The 18,806-nt window shown below is 42.3% G+C and overlaps 2 protein-coding genes across 2 annotated transcripts in view; one reads left to right on the top strand and one right to left on the bottom strand.

The window, feature by feature from the left end:
• The window catches only part of LOC125159788 (ankyrin repeat domain-containing protein 26-like), a 708,468-nt gene that overhangs the window by 255,721 nt on the left and 433,941 nt on the right, over positions 1 to 18,806 (top strand). The window lies entirely within an intron of this gene.
• The window catches only part of LOC125159799 (ankyrin repeat domain-containing protein 26-like), a 156,737-nt gene that overhangs the window by 89,152 nt on the left and 48,779 nt on the right, over positions 1 to 18,806 (bottom strand). Inside the window, exons 8-10 of the mRNA XM_047848414.1 lie at positions 14,789 to 14,861; positions 6,460 to 6,550; positions 2,559 to 2,595 (exon numbers count right to left, since the gene is read on the bottom strand). Coding sequence (XP_047704370.1) covers positions 2,559 to 2,595; positions 6,460 to 6,550; positions 14,789 to 14,861 — 201 coding nt within the window. The remainder of the gene's footprint in view (positions 1 to 2,558; positions 2,596 to 6,459; positions 6,551 to 14,788; positions 14,862 to 18,806) is intronic.

The raw sequence follows: 18,806 nt of genomic DNA, 5'->3' as shown, positions 1-18,806 counted from the left end.
TAACAGATGGGAGCTACGCTTATGGCGATCACGGTGAAACATCCAGAGTTGTTGCATCACATATTACCTTGTGTGTCAGGTAGAGCTCCGTTTAAGTAAACGTATCAAAGTTTCGGTTTCTATGTTATGAGTGGTAGTACTAACTAGAGATGGAAAGAGTCAAAGTTCCCAAGGCCAACTTTGTTCCCACACTGGTCTTGCCTTATTTAGGTCCATAATAACTAGCAAGACATTCCAAGCCTTCAGGGGCATTCAGCTACCCAAGGACAGAGACGGTGATCAAAATGGTCCCGGTAGTTGTGCCTCTGTTTCTCTATACGCTGCCTGACTATTTTCTTCCCTATGAGCTCCCACTCCTATATCACTCTTCGGCACGGTTCTGTGGCATCCCCCAACCTTTCAATCTTTAGCCTATGAAGCCACACACACCTACAACAAGGATGGGCTCAAATGACCGAGGGTAGGAACCATGTCCTGCTCCTGGAGAACAAGCTAACTGGCAGTCTCAGTCATCCACACAGTCACCTCAACATAGGCATGTTATCACCGATCCAGATGAAGCTCCCTTACTGATTTGACAAGTCAGTCCTACCCCTGCCCAGCCCTACAAGTACATGGGAAGGGCATCACAGATTTCGGGAAAGAGGTGGAGTGAGGAGACAGCTTGCCTTGGGCCATACATCCCTGATGTTCGGAATCTCCACCCCCACCCCCAATTCCTTGAGAGGATCTAAGCTATCCTCCCTCAGTTGGGGTGGAAGTAGGGGATATCATATTTCTATTTGCTGTAAACAGACTCTTCCCAGCTGCTCAAATGATTTTTAATCTCTCTCATCAGAAAAGCTGAGGTATGCTCGCACCTTCAATGAAACCAACGCACACAAAAGCAGAAACCTGGTCACGACCCTCTTGAACTCTGTATTTGAATATGCCTTTCTAAACAACTCCCCTAATCCTGGGTCCTTCGTTATTGTCATTCACCTTTATCTCACTTGGCATAAACCCCCATATTCTGACATCTTTTCTCAAACACGTATTCCTAACCAACTCAGTGTTGTTCTCCTTGAAACCTGGTCTCCTCTGCTAATTCGATTCTTACCCTCCTGCACTGTATTCATTAGACCAACTCCCCAGCTTTCTATTATTAAAACAGTTGCCTGCAAGATGAAGACAAAAAGAAGGAAGAAAGGAAAGAAAGAAAGAAAAAAAAGAAAACCAGAATGTCAATCGCATTTCTGTCACTTATCATATCCAAATAGGTCACTTCAATCTCTTTTGAGTTTCAAATTCTCCAGGGAAACAACCATTGGGCAAGGAGCTGAAACAGGTTGACGTACCAGAGGGTGTTTTGAGGAATTAATGTCTGTGGTTCCGTAAATCTTGAGACCCTAAGTGCTTTTGATTTGGCCTCTAGAAAAACGGAGAGTCCTTCGCTGGCCGAAGAGGGGAAATTTTTGGAAAAAAAAAAAAAAGAAGAAGAAGAAATAGCAAGGAAACCAGAGAAGAAAGTCAAAAGGCAATAACAGAGTACAAAAAGTCATGGGGAAAAAAAAAAACTGCAAAAAAACCCAAAAAGCTTCTTAGAACTAGACAAGGGTACTAGCCCAAAGGGAAACCAGGCTGGGAACTTAGGCAACAGAGAATCATATAGCAATATCCTCAAAATAGACAGTGAGTTTAATTAACGTAACATGGTCTACAACTAGATATCCTTCTTTTAAGGAAAACTCATTTGTCTCAAGAAGAGGGGATATCACTACGTCTAAGGACTTGCCTGACGACATCTTGCATATTATGTATAAGCCTTGACACCATGGCCATAGCTGACATCCACCCTAAAATCTCGGATGGTAAAAACAAGGGACGAGTTACCACTGCACTAATGACTTGTGTTAGCACTAGTGGTCAAATACATGAGGCCAAATGCTTGGACTAACCTGGGTTCTTAAGCAAACCCTAAATTCGTGTTCCGACATCATTATCTTTGACATTCTGAGTTGATCTGCCCTAGGATCTGTATCTTCATCTCCGTGCTGCTGAGGAACCAGAGAATGGATGCGGAAGCTTCAAGGGCTGACGGGCAAAGCCCCTCAGCTACCCGTTAACTATGGAAGCATGGTCGAGTCATCAACCTCCCTGAACCACAGTTGCCAAAGTAATAAAAAGTAGGCTACAATAACACAGCTACTTTGCAAAGCTGTACAATGACTATATAACTGAACAGATGGTACCCATAGGATATAGTGTCTGGTCAAGCGTAGAACACGCAACAACAGGTTTTGTTCTCTGCGTTCCTTTAGGAGACACATAATTTTCAGTTCATTCATTCCCTTTCCTTTCCTTTCATTATGCGTTTCATTTCATTTCATTCCTTTATACTTTGGGAGTGAGTGCACACAGAAATCGGGAAACATATCCCAAGGAGGCTGTCAGCGCAAACCCCGGCGTGGGGCTTGAACTCACAAACCTGAGTTGAAGTCAAGAGTCACACCCTTAACCGACTGAGCCACCCGGGTGCCCCAGCAAATGTCAGTTTTACAAATCCATAAAAATCCTACCTGGCTATAGAATCTTCCTTAGCATTCTTATCTGCTCCTAAAGAAGAAAGCAAAATACATGTTAAATCAACAATCGAAAAAATAGAGGAAATTACAAGTGTACGGCTTACGATTTGTGAAAAAGTATTGCTTTGGGACCACACCTGGAAACCACACTACACTGAATGGTAATTATACCATTCGTAGGCTTAAAGCACTAAGAAATCTTACTTTCTCCTCTATATTGACCAAAAGCAAGAATGGGTTTTATCAGAATTTGACACCTACAGGGGAACTGATGTTTACAATGGCCATCACTGACCGACTCTATGGCACTGGAGGCAACTGGTAGCGTTAGGAGAATGATTATCATGAGCGGCCAGTGTCAGACTGAAACTAGCATGATTTGTCTGGACTTCCACTCCTAGAGGAGTTGAAAGAGAGTATCTTTATTTTGCGGGAACACGGCAGAACTTCCCCAGCTCTTCAGCAGACACTCCTCAGTCTTAGGAGGAAACACCCCCTCACAACGGGTGCTCTATAGCCATTGTACTTTGCAGCATGGCCAAACCATAGCAAACAGACTCTCCCTGGCCTTATTTCCACTGGCAAGGCAAGAAGGAAAGATTTGGCATTCCAGTTTGATATCGTTCTAACCTCTTGAGGCTGTCTCCTTCCATTGCTAGAGAGTCTATCTAGACCCACCGCACATCACAGAGGAGGAGGATCCCAATGTGAGTGCTCTGTAGTGGTTCATGATGTCATTTTTCTCAACCCTCCCCATTAGGTGACACACATCTAGAGAAATCATACTTTTTTTCATGGGAGGCAGAGGCCATCAGATCCTCTACTGATGAGCAACTAAACGAAACAAAGGGCAAAGAATAGCTTGAATGCCTACATTCAATTACCAGGATATTTTCACTTTCTAAACATTCAAAGACATCCACTCCATGATTCTAACTATATGACACCTGGAAAGAGCAAGGCTCTGGAGCTAAGGGTTGGGGTGAACGTAGGGATAAACGGGCACAGCACAGAGGACTTTTAAGGCAGTGCAACTCTTTCACACGATACCACAAAGGTGGATTCACATCATTACACATTTGTTAAAACTCATAGAATGTATAACACCAAGGCTGAACACTAATGCACATTAGAGACTTGGCCTCCAAATGAACAGTTCGTGTCTGTAGAAAATGCACCACTGTCGTCAGGGTGCCTGGGTGGCTCAGTTGCTTCAGCGTCCAACTCTGGATCTGAGCTCAGGTCATGATCTCACCGTTCATGGGATCAAGTCCTGCATCAGGCTCTGTGCTGACAGCACAGGATTCTTTCCCCCCTCTACCTCTGCCCCTTGGCTGCTCACAGGCATGCATGCTCTCTCGCTCAAAACTAAAGCAAGGAACTGAAAACAAAAATCCTACAAAAAATGGACCACTGTCGTGGCAGATGTTAACAGCAGGGGAGGCTAGACGTGTACGGGAGCGCGGTATGGTATATGGAGACTCTCTGTACTTCCTATTATATTTTGCTGTGAACTTAATACTGATGTCAAGAATCAGGCTTATTAAATGTATGAAACAACAAAAACAACAAAATATGGTATCCATTGAAGCTACTCTAGGCATATACTAACTCATGATACAGTCACCTTGAACATTAAAATAGAGATCAAAGTAACACAATAGGGGTACTGTCTCCCATTTGGAAGTATATGTAAATGCATAAACAAAACACAAAAATACAACAGTAATTTGTATACTTAGGCAAGAAAACAATTGATGAATATGATCCGAAATCTTATACCTACAAACAGGGGTTCAGCACCATAGGAAACAAACCTGGGTTTTCCAGATAATTAAGAGATTTTCATTCTAATTTTAAATCAAAAATCATTATGTTGATCACACCTAAGAATCATAATGAAAGCTTAATCACATAAAAAAATAAAAAGATGATAATGACCTAATATTGCCCTAGTACTTTTTACACAAATACCTACTTCATATGGATGATGAAACTGAAACCAGTACCATGGTAACCGTCATGTTACTTGCTAGTAAAACAAAATTTGAAGACACCACCAAAAATGACGTCAGGGCTATAATTCCTATGCAGAACAGATTTCACCCAGCAGGCCGAAGATGGCTACCCTCAGAACATCCTACTTGAATGACTGGCCCTTGGCTGTTCCCTGGGATCTTGGATTTAAGGAGGGTTCCCACCATTCCCTAGCTGGTTAAGAGTGGTTCACTGTGCCTAAGTGCTGCTACACTCAATGTGCTTAAGGCCGTACACTTGATTTCCTTTCTGGAAACCTGGAATTTGGGGACATGCTAAGGAGAAGATGCCTATGTGATTAGCATTTGATGAAAACCTCGGGCACTGAGTATCCATAAGCCTCGTACTGGCCCACAACATTTCACTTGTGCTGTCTTAATTTCATGCTGGAAGAATTTAGCACATCCTGCCAACTCCATAGAGAAAGGATTCCTGGAAGCCTTCGCTTGGTTTCCTCTGGCCTTTCACCCCGTGCACCATTGCTCGGTGCTGATTGGCCTTTCTAGCCTGTCCCCATACCAATCCACACGCATGACTACAACTATATGCGGAGTCCTGTGACCTCTTCTAGTGAATCATCAAATCTGGGTGTCACTGGGATGCCTCTAACACAACTGCACTTTGTGAAATTTTATTATTTGGGTTGATGTCTTACACGTGGTTACAGTCAGAAGGTTATGTCACAGAATACCTTTCCTGGAATCTCTTTTCTTGGTATTTGACTTGAAAATTCCTACATCCCTATATATCCATTTGAAGAAAGGTTTAAAAGGAATATATGAAATCATGATGTCAGAAAGTGTGAAACAAGCAACAATCTTATTTTACTCCGAAAAGAGAGAGAGAGAGAGAGAGAGAGAGAGAGAGCAAATCCTGATGATTGCCCCTATGTTCTACCATATAAAAGTTCTCTGAAAGATGAAAAATCAGTTAATTTTCTCCAACTCCCTAGGACTTAGTTCATTTTTCTGGCAGATAGGAATCAAAGAAGTAACAGGGATCATTCTACAACAACCAGAACTGTCAGACAGAATATGAAAACATACTACTGATTATAGTGTGCTTTTGTTTCTTTTCCTTATTTTCCCAGAACATTAAAAATATAGTTCACCTATTAAAGGCAGTTATTGCCAAAGTAATCAAAAGTCACAAATACGGCATCCAAAATGTCCGATGCGTTATCTTGATGTCTCCTTATGTGACCCTCCTTCCAATTCTCTTATTTTGCCCTAAAGGATACTACCGTATGAAGTACCCCCATTTTATATGGCATTAACGTATATACATTTATCGCTGACTACAAACGCTTATGTTCACCCATGGTACTTAGGACATAACTCTGCATCATCAGCTAGGTCAGGCCTTAATGTCTTGCCAACAGTGAGGATAACAGTAAGAGTGGGAACATTTGGGGATACGACTCTGACAAATTCTGGTACGAGAAGCTCACCTGATAGTGTTGCTGCATTTCCAATAGTCTGCTCTTCCCTTTAAAGAACTAGTGTATTTTACCACCTTCCAGTACAAACACCATACACACCGGCTTACCTTCCTTCATTTATTCCCTGTAGTCTCTGCCATTCACATGATTCCCTCTTTGGCTCTTCTCTTCTTTCCTGGGGTTCCTCGGGCCTTCCAGGGTCTTGAAAGGGAACTAGTCATTTAGCTCCTTTGGTGGCACTCTCAATTTAATCTGTTGCTGACACCACATACGATATGCAACTTACCTCCTTTTCACATCTCTTTCTCTTTCCTATGCACTTAACAGGCCGTTTTCTTGAGATATTAGAACATATCAGTATTCCTGTTTTAAATCAACCTTCTGTCAAATGACCTTTGAATAAAATACAGTTCTTACCTTCTACTTGTCCATGTAATATCCTTTGCCCTTTCTGATCCACAGCTCCAGAGACAGGAGGAACATATTTGTTGGGCTTCTCAGACATACTCTGTTAAAAGTAGCATCAGTAATGAGTTGCGTGAAGACTTCCTAAGCCTTTTCCAAGAAAATTTCTGAATTTATGATTTTAATAACAATCAGACTTACAAATAAGGAAAATGTATTGAACACCAAAACATTTAAATACAAAACCTCACATATGCTCTCTTGATTCAGCGTCCCTTTGAATCTTCATTTGGCTATTGACTCTCTAAACTGATCATGGAAGGCCAGAATAAAGACTTTCAAAGGCAGAAGCCTGGCTTGTATGCAGATTTCAAAAAGGAACTAACAAAACACCTTCCTTTGCATTCCTGACCAAAATAAAAGGACATTTGAAATAAGTTTTGAAACAAATTCTTTAAAATGTACTTGCTATAAATGAAAACTGCTTCTAACCAAATGGCAGACATTTGTTTCAGTGTCAATTCATACCTCACATGATCAGAAACTTTGGAGTGTATCATGTTGAGTATCAACAAAACACTGTTGTAGCTGCTGCTTCGTTTAGGGAAACAAAGGCTTGACCTTTTTCTTGACGACAGAAGGGTTGGATCGAATGGCAAAGTAGTAAGGAAAAACTTTTCTTAAAATCACAGTGAACTAGTACCAGAAACAATGTAGATATAGGTATGGAACACTTCACAATGTGTAGTAAGCATTCAAACGGCAAGTATAAGAACATGTATGTCTTAGTCACTCATTTCCCTATGCACACTCTCTTTTTTACACACAACAATAATAATGATTATGATGATGGAGTGAGCCTTCCTACTTCTTGGTGACTCCAAGACATTGGAGTAAAATGATGATCCGTGGTCCTCTCTGTCCAGAATGTCCCTCGCCACGGTTTACACGACTGGTCCTTCTCATCTTTCACTTGGCACCTTTTGCCACTCTCAGATCTTTTCCGACTACCAAAATTCCCACTCCCACTCTCATCCTCATCCTCACTACAAACGCCCCCCAATTTTCTCTCAACTAACATTGTCCATTTCCTATCGATGAAGCCTTTATAGTGACTTATAACGGATTGCTGTTGACTTACTTTTCTGCCCCGACCACAACAACCTAAACCCTCCACTTGTACACTCAGTAGCTAACTGCTTCGTATGTACTCAGTATACAAGGACCAAGTAATTAAGGTCAAAACATTTACACTAATCTCACTGAGAAGATCTCAAAAGTACCAAATCACTCTACCGTTGACCCTTGAACAAAGCAAGGGTTACGGGCTCTGATGGCCATGCACTCGAAAATCCACAAATATCTTTTGAAACCTCAAAACCAAATCAAAAAAACAAAAATGCCTACTGAATTTCCTACTTTAGAAGCAATTACACTTAGAAATCCAAAAGTATATATGTATTGAAAACCAGAACATTACAGCAGAAGCGCTTGTATACGCTCTCTAGGTCTAATCTACCTTTTCGGCTTCATTTGGCCATTGACTCTGTACACTGAGCATGGGAGGTCAGGGTTAGGATAACGGAATGCTGAGCTTACCAACAATATACACAGTCGATTAATGCATGTTTCCCCTGTTATATGTATTACATACTGTATCCTTACACTATCAACTGAAGAAAAGGTTACTAAGAAAATCATAAGGGAGGCGTGCTGGGTGGCACTGTCGGTTAAGGGTCAGGCTCTTGACTTTGGCTCAGGTCATGATCTAGACTTCCTGAGTTCAACGCTGGCAGTCTGGAGCCTGATGAAGATTCTCTCTCTGACCCCGCTTCCCTACTCACGTGCTCTGTCCCCTCTTTTTCTCCCAAAATAAATAATTAAAAAAAAAAAAAAAAAGACGAAAAAGACAATCATAAGGAAGAGAAAATACAGGATGGTACTGTATTTATTGAAAAGAAAGCTGTATGTATGTGGACTCCCACAGTCCAAACCCATCTTGTTCAAGGGTCCAACGTATACCTATATGATGTCTCCACTAAGAGTTTACTGGAACTTATTATAGCCCCACATGAGAAAATCAAAAGCCCATTCTAACTTTGCCATTCTTTTCTGGACACTAGGGCCATTTTATTGGCCTTCGAACATCTTCCCATTGAAAACTAGTATTCTTGGGGGGCCTGGGTGACTTAGTCGATTAGGCACCCAACTTTGAAATTGCAAAAAAGAAAGTAAAAGGTGGAGGGGGGAGTTGAGATGGCAGGGGAGGGGATCAGAATTTCCCTTGTCCCTCAAACACAGCAGTATTGAGGTCACAATACTTGGAATGCCAGGAATACAGGCTGCAGAGGGACAGAAAAATCTCCACAGGTGCAGAGTGACAGCTTGGCGGGACAGAAGGGTGTGTATGCGAATTGGGAGAAATAAAATGCGCAGCACAGGCATGGAGTGGGGGAAGCCCTTTGGTGGAGAAAGGAAGGTAGAGAGAGAGGCTGTGGGAAGTGCCTTTGGATATGAGAAAGCCTGTCCGGACCACAGACCAAGGAGAGGTCCAGAGAGCCAGTTTCTACTTTGCAAAACCGCCTTAGAGGCTGAAAAAACAGTATTTTCAAGGTGGCCAGACTTTCTCTAGACCAGAGCTACCACCTCCCATGCCTGGTTTGGAGGGAGCCGCCCCTAGGCTTGGTAGCAATCTCAGGGCTACACTGGGAGAGAACACCTTGAGTACGGTGGAAAGGGGAGGTATTGCCCTGCCCAAGGGAAAAAGACCGTGCAGGCACGAGCCAGAGGCCCTCTGTCCACTGGGCAGAGTGGCGCAACTCCACTACCAGGTCCGAGCAAAGCGGGATCCTACAGGGTTTTGAATCCCAGCTCAGTGCTCAGGTGGCACAGGGGACTGTGCAGCAAGACAAGCCGGCTCCCCAGGCTATTCCGTGAGGATAGCCTAAACAGTGAGTTTTGAGACACCTCGTGTGGGCAGGAGAGATTGGGGTGTCGCCATTTCTCTCCCCATGACCAACATCGTGGGGCTTCAGGGAATGGACAGTGAGCCTCCATGGAGGCAGGCCCATTACACCAAACCCTGACTCTCTGTGCCTCGTAACTGCTTCTCTATAGGAGTGAGACTGACACTCATGGGACCAGACAGCCCGTCGTCTAGACCAGCACAGCCACCAGTCCCAGGCACCAATAGACAACTCTCCTCCGGTTTTCTATCTTAGTTTGTTTGTTTTCATTTGAGTTATTATTCTTTTGTCTTTCCTTTTCTTTTTTAATGTTTATTTCTTTATTTGGAGAGAGAGAGAGAGTGAGTGATCAAGCAGAAGACAGGCAGAGAGAGGGAGAGAGAGAGAATCCGAGCAGGATCCATGCTCTCACTGCAGAACCTGATGGGGGTTTCGAACCCACCAACAGCGACAACGTGACGTGAGCCGAATTCAAGAGTCGGACGCTTCACCTACTGAGACACCCAGGCGCCCATCTTTTCTTTCCTTTGCTTTCCCTTTCTTCTCTTTTCCCTTGTTTCTCTTTCTACTCTCCTCTTTCCTCGTCTCCCTTTGGAAACCGCCTAGTAGTCTCGAGTTGACGTGGGTCAAAGCTAATTATATCTCTACATTTATCTGTATATCTTAATATATACCTGTATATCTATACATAGATATATAGATAGATAGATAGATAGATAGAGATATATCTATATAGTTTTCTCCCTTTGTTCCTCTGTTCTGGTTCTTTGTGGGTTTGATTGCGCATTTTCTCTATACTTTTCTAGATCTCCTTCTTCATTTTCCTCCCTCTCTTTCTGGATTAAGCCCTAGAGCTCCTTTGAGTCACTGCCTGGTCTTTTTTTCCACTCCAGTCATTTCTCTTTTTGTTTGGGCTAAGGATACTTCACCACCTTCTTCTCCTTTTTCCCAGGATTACTTCAACCAACAAATCAAAGCATACCTGGTGCAAGGCCCAAACCGCCACTCCAAGTAGCGGGAACAGTAGCCAAAGACGCACCGAAAGAGTGCACACAACACACTCCAAAAACATTTGTTCAACTGCCAGGCCCTGGAGCGTGTAGGAGCTCTTTTTAATATAGTAGTACTCGCAGGTGTGGGACACAGAACAAGCTATTAACACACATACAGGGCAGGAATCTAGCCAAAACGACGAAATCGAAGAATTCTCCTCAAAAAACATTCCGGGAAGAAAGGACAGCCAGAGAAGGGCTCAAAAGACACAGAAACAATATATGTGAGCACATTTTTGGAATGACACTCATAAGACGCATAGTTGCGCTTGCAACCACGCACAGAAGACAGCAGACAATCTACTGCTTCAGAGATCAAGGACCTAAGGAATCGTCACGATCAACGCTGAAAATGAAATGGTGTAAAGGAGATACAAAGTAAACTAGATGCAGTGACAGCAAGGACGGGAGAAGCAGCATACAGAATCGGTGAACAGAAGATCCAATGGTGGACAAAGATGAAGCAGAGAAAGGAAAGGAAGGAAATGACTAGATCACGAGGCAGGTACTAGAGACCGACGTGATTCGGTGAGATGAAATATTAGCCACATCCTACGAGTCCCAGAAGAAGACGAGGGAGAGAAAGGGGCAGAAGGTTGTTTTGAGCAACTTATAGCTGAGAGCTTCCCTCATCTGGGGAAGCAAACAGGCATGCAAGTCCTGGCGGCACAGAAGAATTCCTTTCCAAATCAACAAACCCAGGCCAACACCACGACATGCCACAGGGAAACTGGAAAACTACAAAGATAAGGAGAGGATTCTGAAAGCAGCTAGGGACAAACGGGTCTTATTCGACAAGGGAAGACACATAAGGGTAGCAGCAGACCTGTCCAAAGAACCTTGGCAGGGCAGAAGGGAGGGGTAGGAAACGGTCAATGTGCCGAATGGGAACATCTGCGGCGAAGAATCCCTTCCCCGGCAAGGCTGTCATTTAGAATAGAAAGAGAGAGAAAGGCTTTCCAGACACACAAACCCTAATGGAGTTCATGACCACTAAACCATCCCTACAGGAGATCCCAAGGGGTGACTCTGTGAGGGGAAAGCAGCAGAGACTACAAAGGACCAGAGGCCTCACCAAAAGCATGACACCTTCAGATAACACAATGACACTAAATCCATATGTTTAACTAATCACTCTGAATGTGAATGGGCTCAAGGCCCCAATCAAAAGACACAGGGAATCAGAATGGGTAAAACACAAAACAAAACCAAAGAACAAGATCCATCTATATGTTGTCAACAAGAAACTGATTTTAGACCCCAGGACACCTCCAGATTCAAAGTGAAGGTATGGGCAACCACCTATCATGCTACTAGAAGTCAAAAGAAAGCTGGAGTCGCCACACTTCCACCAGAAGGACTAGATTTTAAACCAGAGACTGTAGGAACAGATTCAGAAGGGCATTGGGTCACAACTAAGGGGTCTATCCATCAAGAGGAGCTAACACTTGCAAATGTTTATGGCCCCAAAGTGAAACGCCCACACATATGAATCGATTAATCACAAACATGATTAAATGTATACATACAAATGCCATGATTGTAGACGACTTTAAGACTCCACTCATGGCAATAGGCGTATCGTCAAGGCAGAAAATCAGTACGGAAACACAGATCCAATGTGTCATTGGACCAGATGTATTCATATACACATAGATATATATGGGCCTAATATATATGCATTTATATACATGGATATCAACACCGATATATTAAGATCTTTTCATCCAACGGCAGTAGAACGCACATTCCTCTTAAGTGCACAGAGAACATTCTCCAATGACTCCAAGTGACATCCTGGGTCACAAAACAGCCCTCCACAAATATAAAAGGACTGAGATCATACCTTGCATATTGTCAGATCACAACAACGAGCACTTGCTCATTCTTTCTCTCTCTCCCTCCCTTTCCAAGAGAAATACAAACATTTCAAAAACATTTAGCTCAGCCCCTTCCAAGAGAGAGAAAAACAAGAATAATAAACCTTGTGGGGCAATGAGTCCTGGATGGAAACCACACACAGACAGTAGAATTCCATAACCAAATGTTGACAATGGAGTTGACAGAAAGTGATGTACTAAAAGAACAGACACTAAAAAAATACTTTCTGCAAGGACAAATTAGGGTAGGGGTAAACCATTAAAAAAGAGCCTGGTGCGGGGAACACGTATGTGGCACAGTCAGTTCAGCATCCACCTTCAGCTCATGAGTCATGATCTCACGGCTTGTGGGTTTCAGCCCCACGTTGAGCTCTGTGTTGACAGCTCGGAGCCTGCAGCCTACTTTGGATTCTGTGTCTGCCTCTGTCTCTGCCCCTACCCCGCTTGCACTCTGTGTCTCTCTCTGTCTCAAAAATAAATAAACTTTAAAAAAATTTTACAAATACCGTAAAAAGCATGGGGGGAGAAGAGGGAAAAAGAAACAAACAAAAAAAACACATGACCAATCAATCAAGCATGAGCTTAAGACAAAAAAGAAAAGGAAAAATGTGAGCAAAAGAAGGTAAGTGGAATCAACATGCATTTTTCAACAGGTATATAAGTAGGATTGGGAATATCCTATGAACAATAGTCTCTTTTAAACCTTTTAAAGATATATGTCTCTATGTGTGTGTGTGTGTGTGTGCATATATATATATACATATATATATATATGTTTGTGTGTGTGTGTGTATGTGTACATATATATGTATACATGTATGTGTGTGTATATATAAGTGTAAATATATATGTGTATGTAACTGTATATTATATATATATATCTCTATCTCTATCTCTATCTCTACCTACCTATCTATCTATCTATATCTATATCTATCCATCTATCTATCTATCTATCTATCTATCTAATATTTATGTAAAAGAGAGGCTTTGATTCACGGTATATCCCTAATAATACTGATCTTATCACTCTACAGTTATCTGGTTATAAATGCTTTAATAAAGAATTTAATTTTTTTCACTATAAATAAACTGTTCAATTCCTGGCATCTATCGCTTGCGAAAAGCTAGAAATTATTACTAGACTAACAAAAGAACAGAAAAAGAGAGGTTCCTAACACGTCAACATTCACTATGGAGAAAGAATTGGGAATGAGAATTCTAGGAAGAAATGGGAACCTTCAAAGGATGTGTGTAATGGGACACAGATGGGGTTACACAAGCAAAGGCTGAGGACTTGTTCTCTGCAATTTTAAGCTCACAATAGGAGGATACTAAAAATATACTGTAACCTTCTTTCTTATGTAACTCCTGATTTCCTCAATAGAATTCATTTGCGTGTATACATGTTAGACACTAAAACGGAATATAAACTGAAGCCTGACTTTTTAAATTCACATATTTAATTGTGATATATCATGCGTATTTTGTTACTTTTCAAACTCCATTCTACGGAATTCCATTTCCCTACTCATTTATTCACATTCAAAAACCATGACATTGCTTCTTCCAAGCGAGACGTTATTCTAGGAGCTCGAGGACTCAAACAAGTGTGTTTCCTAACCTCCAGGAGCTTATCATGACTGAGGGGCTTTGAAATGAATACTGAAGTACATATCAGATGTCTGAAGCTTTAAATTTTAGAATCTGACACAAGGACTGGGAGGAGATAGTGTTCAAAGCTAGAATAGGAAAGATTTCTGAAATCAGAAAGTTGACAACTTGGCTACGAAGAGCCTCTGCTCATAGAGCTACTCTTTTCAGCAAAATACGTATTCTTCGGGGAGATGCACCATTTTAACTTACTCTTCATGCAGTTATTTGAAAACTACAGGAGAACAGCTTTGTAAGGTAAATGTTGAGAAATAATGTAAACATCTAAATTTCTACCTTTTCTAATATTATTTTAGTCCAAATGTAGAACAAAGGATAGAGCCAAAGGAAAATCCTGTATGTCACTAAAATAAAACTTGCCCTGGGCGGGGGGGGGGGGGGGGACCTGCAATAGATACTTGGACCCAATCAGGTTTCATTTGGGCATGAGTATTATCAGTCATGTTACTATCACAGTGAGAATCCTTATCCTTAAGCAAATGTCATATTGCCTCCATGATGGGAAAGCTTTTCCCAATATAATATGACGGTCATTATATATTTTCCAGCCCATTCTTTTATCGGCCTCCACCTGTAGGATTTACCAAAGTACAACAAAACAAAACAAAACATTCAACGTGTCATGTATCTGTAAAGTGGTTTGTTCTTGCTAACTTTCCATGACACACATAAAATGATGATACACAGGCTCCTCTTAAATGTTCAGAGTAAATAAGGGAGAAAACTCAATTCAGAGCAGGAAAGTGAGTTTCACAGGAGGGTACTTTACCTTGGTCCCAAAATCTAAGACTTGGCTAGATGATGTAGACCATGAATCATCAGGAGCAGGTTTGTCGGAAAGCCTTTAGAGCAAAAAAAAATAGAAGAAAAACATGTTCATTCATTTAACAACACAATTTAAAAAAGTTAAGGGAAAGGTCGCCTATCTGTTTATTGCACGAAGTTTCTTGGTATCATTAAAATTGGCCTCTGGTTTTTTCATTAAGTTTTATTTTAATGCCAGTAATAGCAACATCCAGAGTTATCTTAGTTTAAGTTGTACAATATAGTGATTCACCAACTCCATACTCACCCCGTGCTCATCATGACAAGGGCACTCCTTCATCCCCATCATCTCTTTCATTCCTCCCACCACTCACCTCCTCTCCGCAACCAGCCGTTTCTTCTCTGCAGTGAAGAGCCTATTTCTTGGTTTGTCTCCCTTTTTGTTTCCTCCCTTTGCTCGTTTGTTGTTTCTTAAGTGCTACATGAGTAAAATCATATGGCATTTGTCTTTCCCTGACTTTGCTTACCATACTACACTCAGGCTCCATCCAGGTGATTGCAAACGGCAAGATTTCATTGTTTTATGATAGAGTAATATTACCGTGTGTGTGTGTGTGTGTGTGTGTGTGTGTGTGTGTGTGTATGGGTATACATATACACACACACATACATTCATATAGGGCTTCGTCTTGGTTCACTCAGCTGTCAATGGACGCTTGTGCTGGGTGTTGGAAATAATGCTGCAATAAACACAGGAGTGTGTGTGTCCCGTGGAATTCGTGTTTTTGTATTCTCTTGGATAGTATCCAGGAGTGCAATTACTGGATCATAGGAGAGTTCTGGTTTTAATTTTGTGAGGAACCTCCATACTGTTTTCCACAGGGCCCGCCCCCATTTGCATTTCCTCCAACGGTGCAAGAGGTTTCCTTTGTCTCCACATCCTCGCAAACACTTGCTTCTTGTGTCTTGGAGTGTAGCCATTCTGACAGGTGTGACGTGGTATCTCGTTGTAGTTTGGGAGAGCATCTTTTCATGTGTCTGTTGACCATCTGTATGTTGTCTTTGGAAAAGTGTCTGGTTATGTCTACTGCTCATTTGTAAACTGGGCTCTTTTGGAGGGGGGTGATGTTGACATGTATCCATTTTTTAGACATTGTGGATACTAACCCTTTACTGGATTTGCAAAACATTTCCAAATTTGTTCTCCCATTCCAGAGGTTGCCTTTCAGTTTTGACGGTTTCCTTCACTGTGCAAAAGCTTCGTAGGTTGATATAGCCCCCAAACTTTATTCTTGCTTTATTTCCCTTGGCTCAAGAGACATAACTAGTAAAATGTGGCTACAGCCAAAGTCAGAGAAATGACGGCCTGTGCTCTCTTCAAGGATTTTTTTTTTTTTTTTTTATGGTTTCAAGTCTCACACTTAGGTGTTTAATTCATTCTGAGTTTATTTGTGTGTATGGTACAGAAATTGGTCCAGGTTCATTCTTTGGCATGTGGCTTGTCCAGTTTTCCCAACACCACTTGGTGAAGAGAATGCCTTTTCCCCACTGGATAGTCGTTCCTGTTTGTAGAAAATGAACTGACCATACAGTGGTGGATTGATGTCTGGGTTTGCGGTTCTATTCCACTGAGCTATAAGGCTATTTTTTACGCCAGTACCCACCATACTGTTTGGATTACTACAGCTTTGGAATAGAACTTGAAAGCTGAGATTGCGATACCTCCAGGGTTCCTCGTTTTCAATATTGCTTTGACCGTTCAAGGTCTTTTGTGGTTCTATACAACGTGTAGGCTTGTTTGTCTAACTCTGTGACAAATGCTGTTGGTATGGTGACAGGGATTGCATGACATCTGTAGATGGCTTTGGGTAGTGTAGACACTTTAAAAATATGTATTCTTCCCATCTGTGAGCATCGGATGTCTTTCTCTTTCTTTCCGTCACCTTCAATTTCTTTCATCAGTGTTTTACGCTTTCCAGAGTACAGGGCTTTCACAATTTGGACCCTGTTTTAAAAAAAGCTTTCTGTTCTCTATTTGGCCTCGACCTCTCCTACCCTGTGAAATCTCCAGGAAAGACCCAGTCTGAGTTTCCATAACCAAATGTGACAGGCAGACAATGCTCTGAAATGGTTGAAAATGAAATGTATAAACGTTACCACAATGACTTCTCACCTCACATCTGTCAGAATGGCTCAGTTTCAACACACAGGAAACAACAAGGGTTGCTCAGGGTGTGGAGGAAAAACAACCCTTGTGCACCGGTCATGGGATATAAATTGGTATCGCCACAGTGAAAGCCACTATGGAGGGGCCTCAATGAATTTAAAACACAAATACCACAGGATCCAGTGATTCCACTACTGGGTATTTATTTACCCAAGGGAAATGGAAGTACTAATTTGAAAAGATATATGCACCCTTATCTTTATTATAGCATTATTTACAATAGACAAGATACGGAAGCAACCCAAGTGTCCACCAATACATGAAGACACCACACACACACACGCAGACATACACACACACACACACACACACACACACACACACAGACATGCACACACTGAAATATTACGCAGCTCTAAATGAGAATGAGATGCTGCCATCTGCAACATCATGGATGTACCTAGATGGTATGAGGGTAAGTGAAATAAGTCAGACAGAGAAAGACAAATCCTATATGATTTCACTTCTGTGTAGAATGTAAAAAGGGGAATAAATGAACAAACAGAGCAAAAGCAGAAACAGACCCATAAATGCAGAGATTTGACTCTTGCCAGAAGGGAGGGGAGGTGGGGGGATGGACAAAGTGGGGGAAGGGGAGAGGGGAGTTCAGGGTTCCAGTTATAGAATGAATAAATCACAAGGCTCAAAGGTACAGCATAGGGAATCTAGCCAGTGGTATCGTAATAGCATCATACATTAACAGATGGGAGCTACGCTTATGGCGATCACGGTGAAACATCCAGAGTTGTTGCATCACATATTACCTTGTGTGTCAGGTAGACCTCCGTTTAAGTAAACGTATCAAAGTTTCGGTTTCTATGTTATGAGTGGTAGTACTAACTAGAGATGGAAAGAGTCAAAGTTCCCAAGGCCAACTTTGTTCCCACACTGGTCTTGCCTTATTTAGGTCCATAATAACTAGCAAGACATTCCAAGCCTTCAGGGGCATTCAGCTACCCAAGGACAGAGACTGTGATCAAAATGGTCCTGGTAGTTGTGCCTCTGTTTCTCTATACGCTGCCTGACTATTTTCTTCCCTATGAGCTCCCACTCCTATATCACTCTTCGGCACGGTTCTGTGGCATCCCCCAACCTTTCAATCTTTAGCCTATGAAGCCACACACACCTACAACAAGGATGGGCTCAAATGACCGAGGGTAGGAACCATGTCCTGCTCCTGGAGAACAAGCTAACTGGCAGTCTCAGTCATCCACACAGTCACCTCAACATAGGCATGTTATCACCGATCCAGATGAAGCTCCCTTACTGATTTGACAAGTCAGTCCTACCCCTGCCCAGCCCTACAAGTACATGGGAAGGGCATCACAGATTTAGGAAAAGAGGTGGAGTGAGGAGACAGCTTGCCTTGGGCCATACATCCCTGATGTTCGGAATCTCCACTCCCCACCCCCAATTCCTTGAGAGGATCTAAGCTATCCTCCCTCAGTTGGGGTGGAAGTAGGGGATATCATATTTCTATTTGCTGTAAACAGACTCTTCCCAGCTGCTCAAATGATTTCCAAGGGAAAAAGACCGTGCAGGCACGAGCCAGAGGCCTTCTGTCCACTGGGCAGAGTGGCGCAACTCCACTACCAGGTCCGAGCAAAGCGGGATCCTACAGGGTTTTGAATCCCAGCTCAGTGCTCAGGTGGCACAGGGGACTGTGCAGCAAGACAAGCCGGCTCCCCAGGCTATTCCGTGAGGATAGCCTAAACAGTGAGTTTTGAGACACCTCGTGTGGGCAGGAGAGATTGGGGTGTCGCCATTTCTCTCCCCATGACCAACATCGTGGGGC

This window comes from Prionailurus viverrinus, unplaced genomic scaffold (genome assembly GCF_022837055.1).
Source record: "Prionailurus viverrinus isolate Anna unplaced genomic scaffold, UM_Priviv_1.0 scaffold_62, whole genome shotgun sequence".
NCBI lineage: Eukaryota > Metazoa > Chordata > Mammalia > Carnivora > Felidae > Prionailurus > Prionailurus viverrinus.
The sequence above is the reverse complement of the archived record's forward strand: the minus strand, read 5'-3'. Positions and strand labels throughout refer to the sequence as shown.